The sequence below is a fragment of the Motacilla alba genome, chromosome 22, assembly GCF_015832195.1.
Source record: "Motacilla alba alba isolate MOTALB_02 chromosome 22, Motacilla_alba_V1.0_pri, whole genome shotgun sequence".
Classification (NCBI taxonomy): Eukaryota; Metazoa; Chordata; class Aves; order Passeriformes; family Motacillidae; genus Motacilla; species Motacilla alba.
Genome location: NC_052037.1, coordinates 1,353,587 through 1,373,778, shown reverse-complemented (window position 1 = coordinate 1,373,778; position 20,192 = coordinate 1,353,587). Strand labels below are relative to the sequence as shown.

General features: G+C 44.0%; 2 protein-coding genes across 6 annotated transcripts in view; both read right to left on the bottom strand.

Annotated features, from left to right (window-relative positions):
• Positions 1-281: 281 nt before the first annotated feature.
• Positions 282-12,259, bottom strand: BNIP3L (BCL2 interacting protein 3 like). Of its 3 annotated transcripts, XM_038160332.1 has the most exons (7): positions 12,072-12,259; positions 7,549-7,735; positions 6,979-7,051; positions 5,606-5,709; positions 4,661-4,810; positions 3,407-3,498; positions 282-652 (listed from the first exon to the last, which is right to left on the bottom strand). In XM_038160332.1, exons 1-6 carry the CDS (start codon positions 12,151-12,153, stop codon positions 3,450-3,452), a joined length of 645 nt encoding a protein of 214 aa, XP_038016260.1. In that variant the 5' UTR covers positions 12,154-12,259; the 3' UTR covers positions 282-652; positions 3,407-3,449. The 3 variants fall into 3 exon arrangements, with proteins under 3 accessions (XP_038016260.1, XP_038016259.1, XP_038016261.1); XM_038160331.1 differs by having other exon boundaries at positions 284-3,498; XM_038160333.1 differs by lacking the exon at positions 12,072-12,259 and adding an exon at positions 11,623-11,816 and having other exon boundaries at positions 284-3,498.
• Positions 12,260-18,111: 5,852 nt separating this feature from the next.
• The window catches only part of PPP2R2A (protein phosphatase 2 regulatory subunit Balpha), a 36,471-nt gene continuing 34,390 nt past the window's right edge, over positions 18,112-20,192 (bottom strand). For all 3 annotated transcript variants that reach the window (XM_038160264.1, XM_038160263.1, XM_038160265.1), the window contains 2 exons: positions 19,976-20,067; positions 18,112-19,187 (listed from right to left, as the gene is read on the bottom strand). In XM_038160264.1, coding sequence (XP_038016192.1) covers positions 18,908-19,187; positions 19,976-20,067 — 372 coding nt within the window. In that variant the 3' untranslated portion in view covers positions 18,112-18,907. The remainder of the gene's footprint in view (positions 19,188-19,975; positions 20,068-20,192) is intronic.

The window sequence follows — 20,192 nt, the reverse complement described above, 5'->3', positions numbered from 1 at the left end:
AAAAAGGTTTTGAAGCAATTCAAAAGTTCAGGCCCAAGTTTCACTGTGAGACCCAGAGAGAGAAACTTCCTGAAAGTAGGGTTTATAATTTTCTCTTATTCCTCTGGAAAAATAAAATCCCATTTACACAAAGTTCTGGATTTACAGATTAAAAATATAGAAAAGAATAACTAAAATGAGTGGTACCAGTAATCAGAATGGTGCCACTTCCACCTAGAATGAACTGTCCTCTTGATAAACAGAAATAACCTGTGCTCTTGAACCAAGAACATGGAGGCAGATTAACAATTAGGGTTTATGTCCCTTACTCTTTAATCTGCAAACCCAATTAGGAAACAGACAAGAAATACAAGGAATACAATAGAGTTGACCAATCATACAAAATCTCAGCAATTCTACTTTACATTTAATATGCTACCACATTATTTTCCTTCCAGAGTTTTTCCTGGACAAGGTACACAAAGCCACCCAGGGGGAGTATTTTCATTAGGTGCTTCAGGAAATGAAGCGGATGATCCCATGTCACTAAAAAACAAAACAAAAACAAACCCAAGCAATCTTTCAAAAAAATTATTCCAGTCTATAAACAGCAGCTTCAATGTCCGTGTCACCCAGAACAAAACAGTTCCATGAAACATCTTAAAAAGCAGACCTGTAAAAAAAGGGAAAGAGAAGAAAGACAAAAGAAAGGCGCAGCATGAAGTAATTTCAGACAACCAGTTTTGTGAGAGCTTTAATGGCACAAAATGTTTATAAGCTACAACTTATACATGTAAACTGTATATAATGTTACAAAGTGCTAACTAATTTATGAAGAATGCATAATCACTTTGGCTCAGTTAACTCCAATATTTCAACAAATGTCAATTAAAAAATTTGAATTTCTAACAATCTTCAGCTTTCACTTTTGAAAACAGTAAGTAAATATGCATTTGCTGCAGTTAGGTCAGCCTGCATCTTTAATGTGCGAGTTTATGCATTTTTTCTTGATCCTATTTACAAGTCTAGGCCAGTTTTCACTGAATATAAGAAAAATGAAGCCTACACTTTTTTTTTTCCAAAACTGTAAACAGGTATAAAGCTTTTTAAACAACATTTATCTTAACAAAACTTCAACTCTCAATAATTGAAACCCCTTTGTGAATGATACAACACTCTGTTCCTGTTCATTGTAAAAGTGGAAGTGGCAGATTTTCCTCCAAAGCTTAGAAGAGGGTCTCAATAAATACTGCATTGTATCCCAGCCTGTGTTACACTGACCACGGGCCGTTCCTCAGCTCTGCGTTTCACAGGCTTTACTCCAAATGTCATTAGTGGTCTTGACACTCCAGCCACAAGTTTGAACTGTTACTTATCAGATATTCTGAAGAATTACCTTTTAATTTAGAAAGGTGTAATTTACTAGGTTTTCCTCTTTAAAAAGTATTCCCTACTTAGTAAAAATCTCTTTTTCCACTGCTCCAATTTCATACAAAACAAGGTGCTGTGCTAGAAGTGAAAGTGGTCCAGCCTTTCGCCCGTCCCCTCACATTTTAGGGCTGTAAAATGAAGTATTTGATGCTCTCTAAAACGCCCTCCACCAGGTCCCCCTGCCCACCCCCACCTCTGGGTGAAACCCAATATCCACACCCAAAACAAACCTGCACTTGTGGGCAGCTCAAGTGCCACTAAGTACTCACAACTAAAAGGAAAAAAAGCAGATTACTCAGGAGGATTTGCTGCTCACCCTGAAAGCATTCTGACAGCATTCAGAAGCAGAGAATGAAAATAAATACAGTTTAGCAGTGGATTCATACTTAACTTTTTCACTTCCTGGGAGCCAACCGAAGTCTTTTTAACCCAAATCTCAGCTGGGATTTAGCTTCTGTGCATCAACTGGTTCATGCAATCACTGCTCTATCAAATAATCAACTTTACAAAGTCTGATGCAAGCCAACAATTACAGGTAGCTGTTTTCTCCAAATGGCTGACTAGATTTTCTTATTTTCTACAAGTCAGCCAACTAAAGTTTTTATTTAAATGAGATTTTTGCTAGTCTAAAAATTAGCATTGGTTCCCTAAATACTTAGTATTAAAGTCTATATCATATATATATATATATTCATATATATATATATATATATAAAAGGAGTTTTCTATCCTTCAGAGTTCATGCTACATGTTCTGACATCCAATAAAATCTATTTAGGGACAAGACTGTCCCGATGCTTTGTAACAATTTGGTACTAAAGCTTCACATTTTGAAAAGAAGCATCACTGAAGGAGGACAAGGCCTAATGTTCCCTAAGATAAAAGTTCAACAACATCAGTGAGAAATCTACCCTAACATGAGACATCACAAGTGACTTTCAGGTTCCAAGTATCCCCAAAAAGGAGATTGTACAGTAAACAATGAGAGAGAGGAATATTGAAAATTCATTTGCAGAAGACATTTCAGAGCTTTTACAATTTCTGAACCTTTATGCACCTGCAAGATTGTCCCCCTTAAGGATGAGTCAAACGCTTTTCCTGCCGAAATTGCCGGATCTTCAGAGATGTAAATGGGTCCACCACAAACAGAATAATTTCCTTTTACACAGAGCCTACCTACACTACAGCTGCTGGGTTTCTCCTTAATTTAGAACTACTGTGAAAAGGAAAATTTCACATTGAAAATTTCCCTTAAGGTAAAGAAAAAAAAAAAAAAGCTTCTTCACATGCAAACAATGCAATTTTTCTAATATTTCCTAGGTATCAGACAGGTTTTCCTAGAAGGAATAAGGAGCTGACTTCATAGAAAAGACAAGATTACAACAATTACCTAGTATTAAAATATGCTGATGGATTTAGTTATCCTACTTTAAAATTTATGCAGTCTTTGCCTCCTGCAATTCAAATGGTGCTCATTAGCCAATACAAGGGGCCGAGTGAATTCCCCCTGAAAGCAGATTTAAACTGGATCTTTATTGCCAGTGATTTCTTAGTTTATTCCACAACCAGCTTCTTTTTTACAAAAGAAAAACTCTTTCCTACTTCAATCAGTAATTTCCTTCCAAAGAGAATGTTTTATCACCACCATGCAGTCAACACTTAGACCATGCACAAGTGCAACTGAAGCCAGGTTGCACTAAGGAGGCAACGGCATCACTGATAAAATTAAACTTGCTGGTGGCATTTTGCATTGAGAGAAGCCCTTGCAACATAGAGACAGTTGTAAACTCCATCCAGCAACTCTGACGTGTCTTGCAGGCCAAGAGGCAGGGGAATGGGAGAGAGGGAAAGAATGTGGATAGCCAAACACCTCAACAGAGTTCCAACACAATACTGAATTCCAGAGTTAGCAAAAACCTGGATATGGAAGGAAAGGGTGAAGTCAGGGTCATGCTTAAAATGGTCTCAAGTCAAATGTACTAAATGAGACAGTAACACCTTCACAGGTCACATGGGGTCCAGGTTTGCCCTCCATGGCTTCAGTAAGTGCTGGCTGAAGGTGTGGTCAGGCGTTTCCCAATGTAGATGCTGAAATAGAAAGTATAAGGATATCGTAATTGCACAGGAATACTCCCTGCTTTCCCACAGTCCCCACACACCTAGCTGCTCTAATCCCTCTCTCAAGTCTGAGATCCATCCACAGACTTCACTTCTCCTCTATAAAACTATTTACAGTGAGGTTTTGCATGAGTCTGGAAGGATCAATGCTCTCAGTACTCACCCAAAGTGGGCTTTCCTCCAGTCCCAGGCTCATCTGAAAACCCCAATTCAAAAGCTTTTGTGTTTTTTTTTTTGAGTACCTGACACAGCAACACTCCCAGACAACTGAGGTAAAACATATCAAGTGCTGCCTATAGGGAGAGGGTGAGCTTTAAAACTCTGAGCATTGGGGATCTATGCAAACACTGACCACAAGCAAGATTTCAATCACTGCAGAAATGCACAAGTTTGCTGTAGTACAAATATTTCGCAGTACATCCTCACATATTCTATCCTAATTTATTTGAAAGCTAACAAGAATTTAAAGAGACACTTGAACTACATCCACAAAACCAAACACAAAGCTAAATAAAACCATGTTTTGAGTACGTGCCTTTGTCTCATCCCAGAATTTAAGGTGGATAAACAGAATGTAAGGATTTAGGCAAAGTGAGAGATTATATTGGATTACACAGGCAATAAAACACTGCTGAGCAGAGACACGGCTGATCTTGAAGGACACATACAAGTTTTCATCTCTCTTTCTCTAAGTACTCAAACTTTGACTTTCAGTAACACCACCATGCAGCATTAACTGGAAATTACAGAGTTTGTCCCAAACACACCACCTCAGCACCATTATTTGTACAGTGTCATTTCATACTGGTCAGTAGAAGTTATCTTTCATCTATTCTGATTTTCCCCCTTATAACCTGAAGTGTTTAAACAGAAGGCACATAATCAAATTGTATATGTTATAATTGCAAAGGTTATTTGCAAACTCATCCATGCATATTCAATATAACTTGATTTATTCTAGAAATAAAGCACATTAAAGGCTGCAAAGTTCTAATTGCTGCAAAGTTTTCCTGCTTTTGTGAAAGTACACCAAGTTTGAGTGACGGACAAAAATCATTACTCTAGAAAAAGACCCGACATTCAAGCAAAGTGGAAAGGCAAAAGCTGAAGTGAGAATTAGGTTAATACTTACCCTAGTCCCAGAGCCAAAACATGAGATATGAACAGGGATGGAATGAAAACTTTAAGAAATTCTGCAGAGAAAATGCCACCTTTTTTCATTGCTCCACTTTTTCTCATACTTAGAGACACTGAACGTTTAGGATGTCTGAAATGGAATTCCCTGGAAGAAGAGGGGGAGGGGGGAAAATTCAACAAGACTTTTTTATTTCTTTTTTGTTTCTTTTTTTTTTTTTTTTTTTTTTTTTTTGCACACAAATGCACAGATCTCTGTAGGAATTTTTTTTTAAGTACAAAGATCAAAGAGATCAAAGCCCAAGATCCCTTACACAGAGTAAGGAATCAAAGATAATAAGAGGAGGGATTGTGCAGAGACCACTTACACAGACAGTATAGACACAAAGGGAGCAGGAGCTGCAGAGAGAGGTAGGTCCAAGAGAGGGAATTTCAGGATGTGATTTGTTAGCAAGAGGCCTCATTTTTTGTTCCAAACACAGATACAGAAGTCTGCCAGATTTAGACAGCATCCTCTATTTTAATAAAAATGCTTTGCATTCAAGGATCTCAAGGTTTCCCCTTCCGTGGATGAACATTACATATTTTACATAGAAAGAAAAAAAGGGACAGAGAATTTAGGAGACTTGCTCAACACTCTTCCATTCAATAAGCCAAGACTAAATCCCATGAATCCCAGCTCCAAGTACCCAGCTCTCACACTAATTATAATTTTGTCAAGAAACCTTGCAATCAGCTTTCTGTGGCTTTTCATTACCTTCAAGTCATTCTGTTGCTATTTTGATTTTCACAGTTCATTGTTTTGACCTTTTTAGCCTCCCCACAGAGAAATCAATCTCTTCCTAAGATGAACTTATTTTGATTGTGAGACTGTGACGATCCTTTCCTTTATCTATTCATTAAAATACATTAATATTCATGAAAAACGCAGAGTTGAACTCACTTGGGAGGAATGTTTTCAGGCCTACTTGACCAGTCTGACACCCAGTCTGCACTTTTCTTCAAAACTTCCAATTCTTTTTCTCCTTCTACTGCTTCTTCTTCCGACTGAAACACACAGGGGACAAGCCTTGTAACACACAATTAGCTCCTCCTTAGGGTGTTAAACTGAGAGTGACAACAGTGGCGACACGATAAGCACCAAATGGTGGCACCTGATAAACGAGTCAGTGTTCTTGGACTGCTGATTATTTCAAAGAGATTTGATTTTGCCAGCAGAAGTCAGGAAACCACAAATTCTATTACTATAGACAGGATTTCCACATTATTGCAAGCTGTTTGGGTTTTTTTTTTAACTAACAAAAACCAAATTATTATTTTACTCCTAAATGGAATAAACCAGAACTGTGCAAAAATTATTTACAAATGGAAAAAAACATTAGGTTGATGGCGTTCCATTTTAAGACCACAGAATATGACTAAAAGCATGGCAAGACAAATAAAAAGGCTTCAAAACCAGTATTTTGACTTTTTAAAGGTGTTATTAGTCATTTAAAATTTACATTACTTGCAACTAGTAGCTTCTACTGGGTGAATCCCAGATGCAAGAGGGAAAAGCAAGCACTCACTCTAATTGTATATAAAGATTTAACTTCACATCAACAGATGTTACCATAGAAGAAAATAAATGAATTAGGAAGAGTAGAGAACACCACTGACTTTAACTCCTACTTAGTATTAAAACATCCTCCTGAGTGACTCTTATTAAAATAAGATAAGCCACTTACAACATTAAGTGAGAACCACAGCAAACCCGGGGTAATCAAATAGCACAGTCGCAAGTGAGATGCAGAGCTCACCAACACCTTCATTCAGAACCTTTTGGTTCTCAGGGCAGAACTGCAACAGTCCCAGGTCTTTGACAAAATTAAATGCAAGGTTTCATTCTTCCAGGAATGCTTTTTATTTATACTGCTGAAGACAGCAAATTTTATTAAATGATCAAACTATGAGTTCAGCATTAGTATCCTCTCAGTTTGTGTTATGGAGATTACTCACTGTCATGTGAGTGTCTGCACAGCAATCACTGAACACCCTGAAGTCTTGTGCAGAAATATGAACATTTAAACCCAGCTCTGACAGCCAGTGCCAGCCGGGGTACACGGTAACATGACTGCCAGGAAAGAAGCATTTCTCAGCTGCACAGATGGAGACTCGTTTTTCCCTCACCCCAACACTATTAATCTCTCAGTCAAATTTCAATTAATAGAGAATATAAGTCTTTTGACATCACAAAGAGTATGTTCTACCCCTCATGCCTAGATCAAATATCCATAACTTACAAATGTATATTTTAAAATTTAAGGAAGAAAATACCTGAGAACTACTGTCTTTACTTGTGTGCATTTCCACATCAAAAGTTATCTGTCCATCATCTTGAGGTGACGGGCTAAAGAAAAATTGATATCATAATGTCATTTTGTCAACTAAAGAATCATCAGTGTAGGTAAATCTCAGCCGAATCATTTCCTCATGCACTCCTGGACATTATTCAGCTGAGTTACAGACTGCACCACCCTTCAGATCCCAAATACCAGCATTACAAAGTCTTCCCAACCCCCCCGCCTTTTCAATTTTTTTAGATTTATAATCCTACCGTTCTCGGCAGAGTTCACAGCTGCTCCCGAAAGCAAAGAAAGCACTGCCCAAAAGTTCAGCTGCTACAGAAAAGATGCAACTCCCTTTGTTCTTGTAGGGAGCACTACCAGTACTGTGAATTACATGTGTTTTTGTATCATTACAAGTGGAAGCATCACACAGTTACCACGAGCCAGCAACTACTCCAAATACTGGAGCACAACAGACTTTTCCCTGACAAAAAGCTTTACCCATCCACAGGACATAAGGGGCAATAAATCACAGGCAGAGTAGCCAAGAGTCCTTTACCTGTCACAGTGGGAACTACCTCTTGAACTGCTCTGTCCTGACTCGTGCTGCGCATCCAGGAGGATTTTTTCCATGTCTCCATTGTGGATGGAGGAGGAGGATGGGACGTGCTCCAGGCCCCCGTTCTTGCTGTTGCTGTTGTCGTTGCTGTTGCCATTGCCATTCATCTGCAGCTCCACCCAGGAACCTGTAGGGCAGCCACACGTCACGCCACGGACACCCCAGCACTGAACACACCTTCGGTTTATCAACTGCACCCAGAGGGAAACACCAGCGTGCTGGGTTCAGATAACACTCACTGACCTGAGAGAGCTCATAAACAGGGCTAGAGACAACAGCGACAGGGTCCTTCTTCTTCCAGCAACACAAACACTCCTGAAAGCTGCATTGCTGCTCCCTAACTCTGGAGCTGGTCAATAAGATGTCTCCTTTCTCCCCAACTGTTAATACTTTAATCAGCCACATGTCTCTGCAGTTTGGAGCTTCAATTAACTACAGATCACTCCATTACACCTCACCCTGTTCTACATTCCTTTCTCAAACAGAAGTTTCATCCCTATGCCCCTACTACAAAACTCCCCCTGTGCAGCTTTATATTCTTCTTTCCTTTACTTCCAAGGGCCTTGGATCAATCCTCGATTTTTCTATACCTCAGGCAGGCTGCCATTCTCAGGTCTCATTCAGCTTGCTTTGCCCTGGCACAAACATCTCCCATAAAGCTCTGATTTACTGTTTTCTCCCCATTTTTCTGGTAGTTTTACCTATGGGACATCTACACGGGCACTAAGATTCAACAAAGAGCAAGAGTGTACTCTGGATGACAAGAGCAGCTGCTAAAAAGTTCACACACTGTGTAGATAAAGAGAGGATTTTTATTTTAAAACGCATTTCACTTATATTTTATGTGCAGATTAACTAAATATGAGAGTGTATGTTCTGATACATTCTTTAGTGATATGTTCCAACCGGTGACATATAGAGATACGTGTCACCACAACTCCTGCGTAATTTAGTTCCTCCTGAAGGTAGGAGCTTTCAGGGTTCTTTTTGTATTTGGTTAACTATTTTTTAAAGTTTGGACATCATCCCCCAGGAGGTAAAAATATCCAAGTAAGAAAAGCAAGTCTGAAGCTAAAAATACAACATTTTGAGCCTTATTTGTACAAGTCCTGCATTTTAACAGTGATTTTTGATTTCTGAAATGCACCTGGGAGTGCCTGCACTTATTTTTTGTAGCATAGTTTTGTCTCTGGGAGCTCCATCAGTGACACAGAAAGGGATGTTTAATAATGAGCCTGTTTTCAACTTGATTTTGTGAAGAATTCTCTTTCAGTACCAATTATTCACGATGCCATGACAGTGATGTCCATGAAAGCATCATGCTCTGGTGCTTCCCAGCCTAGTCTCCACAGGCTGGATACACAAACAGGGAATTTTGGGAGTGCACAGGCACCAGCTCAGCACTGCACATTCGGCTTTTCAGACAATCAGGTGTTAACTGGGAAGAGGCAGCTTTGCTCCGTCAGCATCAGACAGAGACTGTGTTATTCCACACTGGTGATTGCTGGTGTCTGAACTCCTAAATAAAATGGCCAAACTATTAAGAGCTTCATCAGGAAGGTTGTTCTGCCTTGCAGCAGCAAGAGACCACACCTGCAAAAAAGCAGGTGGCAAATGCAGTTAGCAAGTGGTCAAAAGTTAGGTAAAAAAAGCTTTATATTCCCCAACAACCGCTTTTGGCTATTGGAAAAATCAGGATCTGCAAAGCCATCTAGGATCAAAAAAATCAGCAGAGGACAAAAGCGTGAGGGGAATGCGTTCCTCTGACACTAGAACACCCAGAGGATGGTGAGCGCATCTCCTTACTCCGACACACAGCTCTAAACCCGCTGTCACAAATAAAGCTTTTACTGATTTACCTCGGGCTGCCAAATTCTGTATTTATCTAAAAGACACCATGGCTGTAGTAGGAAGAAATCCCAAATTCTCCTGTGAGTAAAGAGTCCCTGGGAGCTGAGTAGGAGTTGACATGAGGAGCAGCACGTTCCCAGCTGACCTCACCGGGAATGACTCAAAATGCATTCAAGGAAGCACAATCTGCCATCAAGCTCCTGCACGCTACCAGGGAACAGGGAACATGACTGGGTTCAGAGACTGACAGAGGAACATAAATCTCTGTTTCTTTAAAGAGATGGACGGGAAGGTATTGGAGAATAAACTGCCCAAAGAACAGAGAATGGGATTTGCCCCGAGCTTTTCTGTACATTAATCACTGCTTGAGAACTTTTAATTTCACCGTATTTCTACTTGAAGGTAAAACAGGAAATGTGGCAAAACGAAGAGCAGTAGAATTAAGAGTAATACAATTAAGAAATGGGGCAGCATCTCCTCCCTTCACAAATCACATAATACACACTCTTCAGAGAAAAAAACCCCAAACAACAGTTCATGTGAATGGTGTTTTTCTCCAAAACTGTTTGAATTTTAGCTTTGCTATATGGCTAATTATTTCACTACGAATTTATATACACTGACTTTAATTCTATGTTTTCCCATAACTGAGTGAACTGTTTAAACAGCAAGAGTTAAACATGTTGGGGAAGACTGGTCTCATTTCATTTATTCCCTCTGATTTCAGATCGGTGCATGAAGTGGAGATATCAAAAGCAATATATAAATTAAATACCTGTATACATTTTATAGATATAAAAATACTCCAAGCTGCTACCAACTCAGTAGCTCACAAGTAGTCTGAGACATGATCAACCTGAATAAACTAATAAATATCACTTTTACAATAAAGTACAACATTAACAACAACAAAACAAAAAAGGTAAAGAAAGCCAACCAGATTCCCACAATGGTAATTATTAAGCAGATTTTCATGACAGAGCTAGACAGGCTCTTGCATAAGGTAGGATTTTTTTGTCAATCTGTAACAGAGCTTTATAATAATTAAAATATAAGAAGCATCCAGAATTCCCAAAGCAACCAACTTGGGTTTTTTTATCTCTTTGAACCCAACAAAACATAGGTTGCTGGTTTTATTCCCAGCTCTTCTGACTTCCAAGTGCTAAGAGACCTTTGAATAAAAGGCCCTAGACACGCACAAATGACACACAGAACACCATGAATAGGTGTCTCAGCTCATCAGCCTGAAAAGTTCACTGAAAAGTTGAGAGAATGGCAGAAGAGGCACCTCTCCCACCAAAGCATTGTGCAGGGGCTGAACATCTGAAAGCAGCACTAAGCCTGTGGGGAACCGACTGGGTGCATTTGTTTTGTTGCTGGAGCACAGAGTGTCAAACATTTCCTCTCCTCCCTTGTGCTCAGCTCCTCCAGCAATCTCTGAGCTCGCTGAGCCTCTACGTGCTGCCCCAGCAGCAACATCTCCGTGGGCAGATCCAGCCCTGGCTTACAGAGCTCTCAACTCTTATCGCTCTGATCACCCAGCAGATTAGTGAGTCCCAGAGCTACTACATTGCCAGAAATGAAAAATAAAATATACAGGCATCAAATATGGCCATTTCTGAAGTAAGTATCGAGTCGGGCACCCAGCATGTCACAACTTTGACAGCCTAATTGTTATTTAAGTATAACAGGCCTCAATAATTTGCCAAGATTATTGACTCAGGTAGCATTGTTTAAGGTGCCACAGTTATCACACGATGCAGCGTTACCACAACACAATAGCAGCGCTATGGAAAGGACACAATTTATTCTTCCTTTCGTACAACTTCCATTGAGTTATGGAAAAGCAACCAACGAGTTTATTTTGTGGTCAGCTAAACTGCATCGTAAACCACGGAGGTTACAGTTAATCGTTAATGCAATTTATTCACCCCTTCTATCCTTAAAATTCAGAGATTAAAAGACACACCGAAGGAGCTGTTTGGCATTGGCCAAGTAAGTATCAGAGCCTACATGATGTGCCTTACTAGTGTTATCCCAGGAACAAAAGGATGCAGCAAAGCAGCTGACAGAGATGCCGGATATAGAGGGAAATAGCTCACGTCAGTGCTATTGACTCAGCCACTGAATAAACTCATTCCCACAGCCACGCTCCTCCCCTACCCCGCTGTATCCCCATCGTCGCCGTTCGGGTAAACTCCGTGTAACCACGCAACGAGCTCGGGCCGTTCCTCGGGGGACTCGATCGTCCTCAGCCCCCTGCGAAAGGAGGAAGGTCGGGTCCCGCCAGGCGCCGCGCTCTCACAGCACCCGGGGCCCGTTTTACCCACCCCGGCAGTGCCGCGCGGCCCGTCGGCTCTCCCGGCCGCACTCCCGGCCGCGCTCCCGGCCGCTCACGCAGCCCCCCGGCGGCGGCCGGCCCCTCACGCAGCCCTCCGCGGCCGCTGCCGGGCCATTTATACCCGCTCCGCCCCGGCCATTGGCCGCCGGCGGCCCGCGCGCCACGTCCTACGCCAATGGCGGCCCGGAGCGGCGCGCGGGGGTCGCGGCCCCCGGGGCCCCTTCAGGGCCCCCCGCGCATTCCCCGCCCGCGCCCCCGCGGCCGCACTCACTGTTGAGGCCGGGCTCGCCGTGCGTCCCGTCCGCCGGCGGGTTGTTGTTGTTGTGCTGCGGCTGTTCCTGAGGGCTGGACATGGCGACGGCGGCGCAGCTGAGGCGACCGAGAAGCCGCTGGGGCAAAAACAACAAACCCGGACTCCGTTCCGGGCCCGGCCGTCCCGCCCCGCCCCGCCGCCCTGCGCAGGCGCGGCACGCGCTGCTCCCGCCCTCCGCCTCCATGGCGCGACCCGCGCCCGCGCACGTCCCGCGCGTGCGCAGGGCGGGGGATGAGGGAGCGGCAGCGGCGGAACGGAGAGGGGACACCGGGAGAGGGAGTGACACCGGGAACGGGAGTGACACCGGGAGAGGGGGTTACGCCGGGAGAGGGGGTGACACCGGGAGAGGGGGTGACACCGGGAACGGGAGTGACACCGGGAGAGGGGGTGACACCGGGAGAGGGGGTGACGCCGGGAACGGGAGTGACACCGGGAGAGGGGGTGACACCGGGAACGGGAGTGACACCGGGAGAGGGGGTGACGCCGGGAGAGGGGGTGACACCGGGAGAGGGGATGACGCCGGGAACGGGAGTGACACCGGGAGAGGGGGTGACAGGGAACGGGAGTGACACGGGGACAGAGAGTGACGCAGGGACCGGGAGTGACACAGGGAACGGGAGTGACACGGCCCGTCAGGCTGGGAGAGCCCTCCCAGACCGCCGAGTCCGAGCCGTGACCGATCGCCACCCTGTCCCCAGCCCAGAGCTCTGAGTGCCACATCCAGCCCTTCCTGGGACCCCTCCAGGCATGGGCACTCCAAACCCCCCTGGGCACTTCCAGGGCCTGAGCCCCCTTTCCATGGGGACATTCCTGCTGTGCCCACCCTGAGCCCCCTTTCCATGGGGACATTGCTGCTGTGCCCACCCTGAGCCCCCTTTCCATGGGGACATTGCTGCTGTGCCCACCCTGAGCCCCCTTTCCATGGGGACATTGCTGCTGTGCCCACCCTGAGCCCCCTTTCCATGGGGACATTCCTGCTGGGCCCACCCTGAGCCCCCTTTCCATGGGGACATTGCTGCTGTGCCCACCCTGAGCCCCCTTTCCATGGGGACATTCCTGCTGGGCCCACCCTGAGCCCCCTTTCCATGGGGACATTCCTGCTGTGCCCACCCTGAGCCCCTTTCCATGGGGACATTCCTGCTGTGCCCACCCTGAGCCCCCTTTCCATGGGGACATTCCTGCTGTGCCCACCCTGAGCTGCCCTGGCCCAGCCTGAGGCCGTTCCCTCTGCTCCTGTCCCTGTTCCTGGAGCACAGCCCGACCCCCCGGCTGTCCCCCCCTGGCAGGAGCTGTGCAGAGCCACAAGGTTCCCTCCCCCCCACCCCCCACCTGATTTTCATCTTGTTCTCTTCATTCTGTTTTGACATCACTTCAAGATTTATTTGGAGCCTGGACTCCTTTTGGTGTAATTTTGTGACTTCAGTCTCCTCTCTCTCACACGCATATCTACATTTATAAGCATTTTGCTTACCAAAAGTTATAAAGGAGCCTTGTACACCATAAAGTCCTCCCAAGCCACAAGAGTATAAATCGTGGTTTTTTCATTACTGTACTCACTGAAGATGTTCAGTAACAGCAGCACCATCAGAGTGAAGCCACGCAGACACAACTCCAGCAGTGTTCTTTGCTCCCCATTACAAATGTGAAGAAATCACTCATTTCTGTGTCAGAACTATTTTTAGCTAGAGAAAAAGCTTGTATGCACACGTGTCACAATCATCCTGTACTGCAGTACCTGTTATAAGTATTTTTTGTCTTCTATTCATCTACACTAATGCTGGAGGTTTGAAATGTACCTTTTGTAACACCAACACTTCTCCTGAATTTGACTGCAGGCCTTGCGTGACTGTACCGAATGTCTGACCCTGTGGAAAATCTGGATGTCTCTGGGATAGCACGGGGAGAGAATTAGCCATGTTAATAGTAAAAAGAAAGCAGCAATTGAATTGATTTGATAAAACATCTGTTTACAGGTGGAGGGGCTGCAGAAACATTTGAGATTGAAATCGGAACAATGAGCTACTTGTGATTTTGAATAAAAAACCTGCCCAGGTAACCTAATACTCCTTTGTAACCCTCAAATCACAGGCTAACATGAGCATTTGTCACCACCCTCATTCAGGAAGCATTTGCCACAACACTTGTGGCATTAATATTTATCAGTCAAGTGGGACTATTAACATTTCTGAGTCAGAAATAAATTGATCAAGATTATAGAGTGAGTCAATGCCGAGCCAGAAATAGCATTCACAAGGCCTGACTTCCAGCCCTGTGCTCGAACCACTGCACAGGTTCCTTGAGGCACTCGAATGATGTAATTAACGTTTGCAATTTGAATCCTCGGATGGAAAATGCTGTGACAATGGCAGCGTTGGATGGACACAAAACCACATATTAATAGAAGAGAAACAATGGCCACAGATTCCTGGGAAAAGCTTTTTGTACTGGAGTGCAATACAAAGGTTTATCTTCCAGGAAAAAAAAAAAAAAAAAGCCTTTAAGTCAATTGAAATCAAACAATTAACATGACCTGTGCCAAGATAATCCCACTGGTTTATCTCATGGTTCCAAGGTATTCTAAATGTTTGAAACAAGTAAAGAAGGAGAGTTCTGTCTGCCCCCGGATCCCTGGAAGTGTCAGAGGCCAGGTTGGATGGGGCTTGGAACACCCTGGGACAGTGAAAGGTGTCCGTGCCCCTGGCAGGGGGTGGCACTGGATGGGATTTAAGGTCCTTTCCAACCCAAACCATTGCATGATTCTCAGGTCTAAAACATGCCATGATTACTTTTATTTTCTTTGTTTAGTATTTCTTTTCCCCAAAGCTGAAAAAGTGCCCTTTCCTGAGCGGGACACACCCAGTGTCCCCAACACGAGGGCTCATCGCCCTGCACACCGCGGCTGAACTCTTTGTACTGCAGTAATCCACTCTGGAAACGCTTTTATAGCGTTTCATATTTAGCAACAATTGATCACTGTTGATTCCGGAGGTGGCTTCGAGGGATGGTGACCACACCTCGCCGTGACCGCTCGCCGTTCCGAAGCCTCCACGGCCTCACGGTAACGTTTGCCTCCTAGTGGAGAGCCCGGCTCAGAAAAGCCTTATGAAAACCAGCCAGGGCTGTTCTCCTGTTTCCAAAGGTAGAGACTTAAAATTGGATGGTAAAATTCACTGTGTAGAGAAATTGAATTCACAGTTTTTATTCTCTCAGCTGTGAAACAAACACTGGTTTTAGTCCACGGTTTATATTTACAATCCCGAACTAAGTTAAATAAGATGTTGGCTGCAGGCACACAAACAGATCCAGACACCCGCAGTCATTACACAGCAGCCTCACTCCCAGCACAGCTCGATCCAAGACACCAGTCCTTCCCTTTACAACAGCCAATTCCGTGGGAAAGGGCAAAAGGAGGCACCTTTTATTCAATAAAAGGAGTGTTTGATGGGAGCCAGGATGTTTTACACCTCTACAGCCCGAGGGGAAGAGCAGAAGAGCGGCACAAAGGAAATTGCTTCCTAGCTCTGCTGTGCCTAAGAGGATGACAATAAAAATCTCTATTAAAATATTGGTATTCCATCATCCATAGCGCCTCTCCAGAAGGGGAAATCCCACAGGTTTCTGCTTGTCAGCTCCACCTGAGCTTTTTCCAATCAGGCTGATAATAAAAGGATCTGTAGTTAAGCAATAAATGATCCTGTCCTCCCTGAAGAGAGCAGGAGGGGAGCAGGTGCTACTGCATATCCAGGGTGTTTTCCAGGCAGCAGCTACATCCTAGCAGGGAAGTGACAAAGGACTTGAGGCACAGGGCTCTCCTGCACTTCGGCATGGTGTCAGCTGGATAAACACCTCGCTCTGAACAGTAACTGGAGGCACGAGTGACACTGCGGTTGTCACGGGTGGCTGGTGGCACTTTGGTACCATCAGTGGCATAAGGACGAGTGTGGGGAGGAGAATGCCTTCCCCTTGTTCAGTCTGGCGTTCAGGGACTGGGAATCGCAGATTTGCACTGGTTTTACTGGGCACTGAGGATGCCGTGCGATTGGAGCAGCTGAAGGCAGTGACCAGCACCATCCAGGCTAGGACAGGGATGGGGGCACAGCTCCCCAGGCACAGGGAAGAGACCCCTCATTCAAAAATACCTGCCAATGCAGAAAAGGGTAGGGGCAGGAAAGAGCATAAAAAGCATCCTGACAAAGTGTATTCTCTGTGTACTTTTATTAATAAAATATATGATTTACAGCATGTATCAGTGGACAGTGTGCTTAGAGAATTCTCCAATGGATAGTGTGACAGCACAGGCAGGAGCTGGGTTTGGTGAGGACAAGTTAAACCTCAGATGAATGACATCTCAAGGATCATCATAACCAGCAAACACAAACCCTTCCCCAAGGCAAGCTTTAACCCATGCCAGCAGGCCCAGGTGTGGCCCAAGAGGAAGCTGTACTGGAGTATTGCTCTGGGTGACAGCACCCGCTCACTCTGTGCCATCTCCACAGGCTCAGCTCCACGTGGGCTGAGCTAAGCACCTTCAGTGCACCCCTGGGCTCTGGGTGGCACAGGAACAGCAGCCTCAAGACCGTGGCCCTCATCTTCCCAATCCAGCATCATTAAAGCTGCACCATCACAAAACATGATTTTACCAGCTCCACAGCAGAAGCATCTCATCACCTCAGTGCCCTCACGGTAAGATAAAGAATAAGCTTTGGCCCTGGAAACAGCTGCACACGTGATTAACACCACTCAACAAGCTGTTTCTTGAACTGTTGGAAAGTCTGGCTGCTGGAGTAAAATTAGTCACATGCTACTAAATAGGAGTAGGGCCCACTCATTTATTCACTCGCTGGAAAACAGCTGCTGTCCCTGGGGCAGTTCATTTGTTTTACAAGGCTAACAGGTTAAAAAAAAAAAAAAAGGTGAAAAAAATCCTTACAAAGGCTCATGGTCACGCATGCATGGTACAAGACAAATACTGTATTTAGGAGAACTGGATTAATAAATATTCGAATTTTTACATTTTCACACCACTGCAGAAGGACTTAAAAAAAACTGTACAGTGATTGCAATAATAACCTTGTTAATAACCTCTAACCCAGCCAAAATTTTACAGCAGAAACAGTATCTCAGTTGATCAAACCATGTTATTTCAATAACTACTCTAAGCCACAGAAATAATTAAATACAGGTAACTCGAAAGCAAAAATTCTCCCAGTCAAGGTAAATTCACCATGAATTCAAACTTCACTGAACATTTCCATGAAGGAGGAAGAAAACCTAAAAGCACATTTAGCAAAATACTGGAAGTAAAAACTCATGAGCCTTATAAAGCATCAATATCTAGTTAATCTTTGGATAAGCCTTATGTGCTGAGGAGTTGAAATCTCTCACATCACTATGAACACTTATTTCATGCAGCTTCTGTACTCCACGTTTGGCTCCTGGCACCAGTGAACATTTCTGTAAGTGCAGGAACTTTGCAAAGCCAAAAGCCAGAAGAAAACATTTGCATGGTTAAAACTACATTTCCAGTTAGCAATAAATACAGAAAATAGAGCAGCAGAACGCAGTGCAGTCATTAGCTACGGAACCATGGTGCTGGCTGGTACTACAGAACACCACACAGGAGCCTGGACAATTTCTCACAAAGCCACAGGGGACTTGGTGCTCTAAACAAGGCATTAAAGGTACTTTATCCTCAAACAAGGCATTGAAGAAACCAGGATGAAACTAAACATTAAGACATCAGTCCCAAAAAATGGAATTTAAAACCTGAAGATTCTATTCCCTTTCCGATTAAAGCAACAGGTTAAAAAGAGGAGCATTCCAGGGCACAGGAAGTGACTGCTCAGATTAAAACCTGCCAGCAGTTGTGGCGCCGAGATGGAAGCGGTCATACACTGGCTGGTGCCCAGGGCACTCAGGAGCGAATGCATGTACCTGTGAAATCCCTCCCTCTCTTCATTCCCATGAAAAATAATTAATACTGGTTAAAATCATTACAAAAAACATAATTTTATTTTCATGCATCTAAGGTAAAACACAGAGTATTTGCATAAAGAGGTAGATTAAAAAAAAAAAAAGAAAACAGATTCTCCATTCTTTGTCACTTTTATTCAGTAGTTTGTTTTTTTCCTTATTTTCTCTTTTTTTTGGTGCCAGACATGGCAAGGAGTGATTACAGTCAACTGTTTATTAAAACATTTGTTGCAACACAGACCCCCTTTACCACTGACCCCAAACGGACCCATTTTATGTGCTTTATTTTGTTTATTTTTTTTCATACACCACCACCGAGGCAAGGTGGAGGGGGGACAAAGGGGGAAGGGGGAGTCCAGGAGGCCAGAAGGAGGAGGAATGCTACAAGCCACAGCAAGAATGAGCTGTATTTAATAAAAAAAGGGGGCCACAAATGATACAGTAATGAGGTTACACAATTAAATCCCATAGCATGATTGAAGGCTTTCCCTGTGTCTGACGTCATCACAATGGAAGGCATAAAAAGTGGAGTAAACCGATGTTGAGACAGTCCAGTCTAGTCCATTAGGCAAGATGGTGCAAGTAGTCATTTAAATTAAAAAGTGCCCTATCCTCACCTAAATGGCTAGCAGGTACGGAGACAACAGAGCCACAGAGCCTTCTCCATGGAGCTATAAAAGTGTGTTGTCATATGGCACATTTTTAAACACTGGAAAGGGGTGCCATAATGGACCTCTCACTTGCTTTTGTTACAGGTACAAATGCTAGATTCAACTATTTCAACTATGCAGGAAGTGACTCTTCAGTTAGGAATGCCAACCCTAATTCATCTTGTCTTGAAATATATACAAGTTGTTTGTGGTAGCTACAGCAATGATGTTCTCCTTAGGGTGCCAGGCTGTGTGCAGGATCTTCTTGTTGAAGTCTAAGCTGTCGACACTGATCTCATCCTTCTTCCTCTTGCCACTGGCGCACACCTTCCGCGGCTTCAGCACCGTGCGGGGCTTGTTGTTCTCCCGGGACGCCTCCAAGGTGATGTCTCGCTTCGTGTTTCTGTCAAACATCCTGAAGAAGTTGTTGTAAGACCCTGTCATGACAATGCTGCGCAGGGGGGAAGGAAGAAAGGTGTCAGTTAGGAATTCCTTCTCCTCTTAGCAAGTGGAGGGTCTCAACTGAGATCATGCAAATGGAAGGGAGGTGGTCTCACCCACGCCTGCTACAGCTAAAGGGAAGCAGGTACTGCCCTCCCAAAAATACCCTTTTACCTTCCCTGGGCCCTTTGAGGTATTTTGTTATCAAAGCACCTCGAATGTCATTATTTAATTTGCTTTTCACACACGCAGAGGAGAGATCCAACACGTGGATTTTTAGCGTCACACGAGTTGTGCAAATTTAGGTACTAAGCAGCACACCTAGCTTGTGAAAATCCCTTACAGCCCCTGATTCTGCATCAGCTGTTCAGAACAAAAAATACACTTACAAGTTTCCCTGTCCTTCCTTTGCCTTAAAAAGTATTTGAGCAGACAGATGCCAGATTTAAAAAAAAAAAAGAAAAAGGAAAAAAAAAGGCGCACCACGTCTGACAGCATTGACAGGGAACCAATGGGCTGCTTTAAATGCTGCAATAAGCAGTTCATGGCATGATCAGCACAGAAGCAAGAGCTGTCCCAGGTGGTGTTACTGACAGGTCACTACCATAGCAAATCACTGCAGAAAGAACCTTCCTGGAAGGTTTCCCCACGGGCTCCCCTGGAGGTCTGGTGCAGGTTGTTACAGTTAATAATGCACATTACAGTCTACTGCAGTACTGCTGCGCTGTCCAAAAGCAGGTACTGGAGGTCCACTGCCCATCCAAAGAATAAGTGCACAGGGATAAGAATTCCACTTGCCTGTCTGATCCATTCCAACAGCATTCAAACTTGTCAAAAATGCAATCATTCTCATACAGTGAGCAGAGTTTACTTCTGAGGTATTCATGCACCTGGAAAAGAGGGATCAGAGAAACTGAGTGAGCATTAGACTCATACACCTGTAGAACAGCCTTCCCAGACTGTTCCAAATCAAGGAACCTGAGACTGCTCACAAGAGCTCTTGCTTATAACAAAA

Excerpts from the sequence above, each read along its gene's own strand:
- BNIP3L (XM_038160332.1), bottom strand. The coding sequence starts at position 12,153 with ATGTCCAGCCCTCAGGAACAGCCGCAGCACAACAACAACAACCCGCCG. Across the intron at positions 7,736-12,071 it reads CGGCGAGCCCGGCCTCAACA|GTTCCTGGGTGGAGCTGCAG; the intron begins GTGAGTGCGGCC and ends GCTGCCCTACAG. Across the intron at positions 7,052-7,548 it reads GGTAGTTCCCACTGTGACAG|CCCGTCACCTCAAGATGATG; the intron begins GTAAAGGACTCT and ends ATTTTTCTTTAG.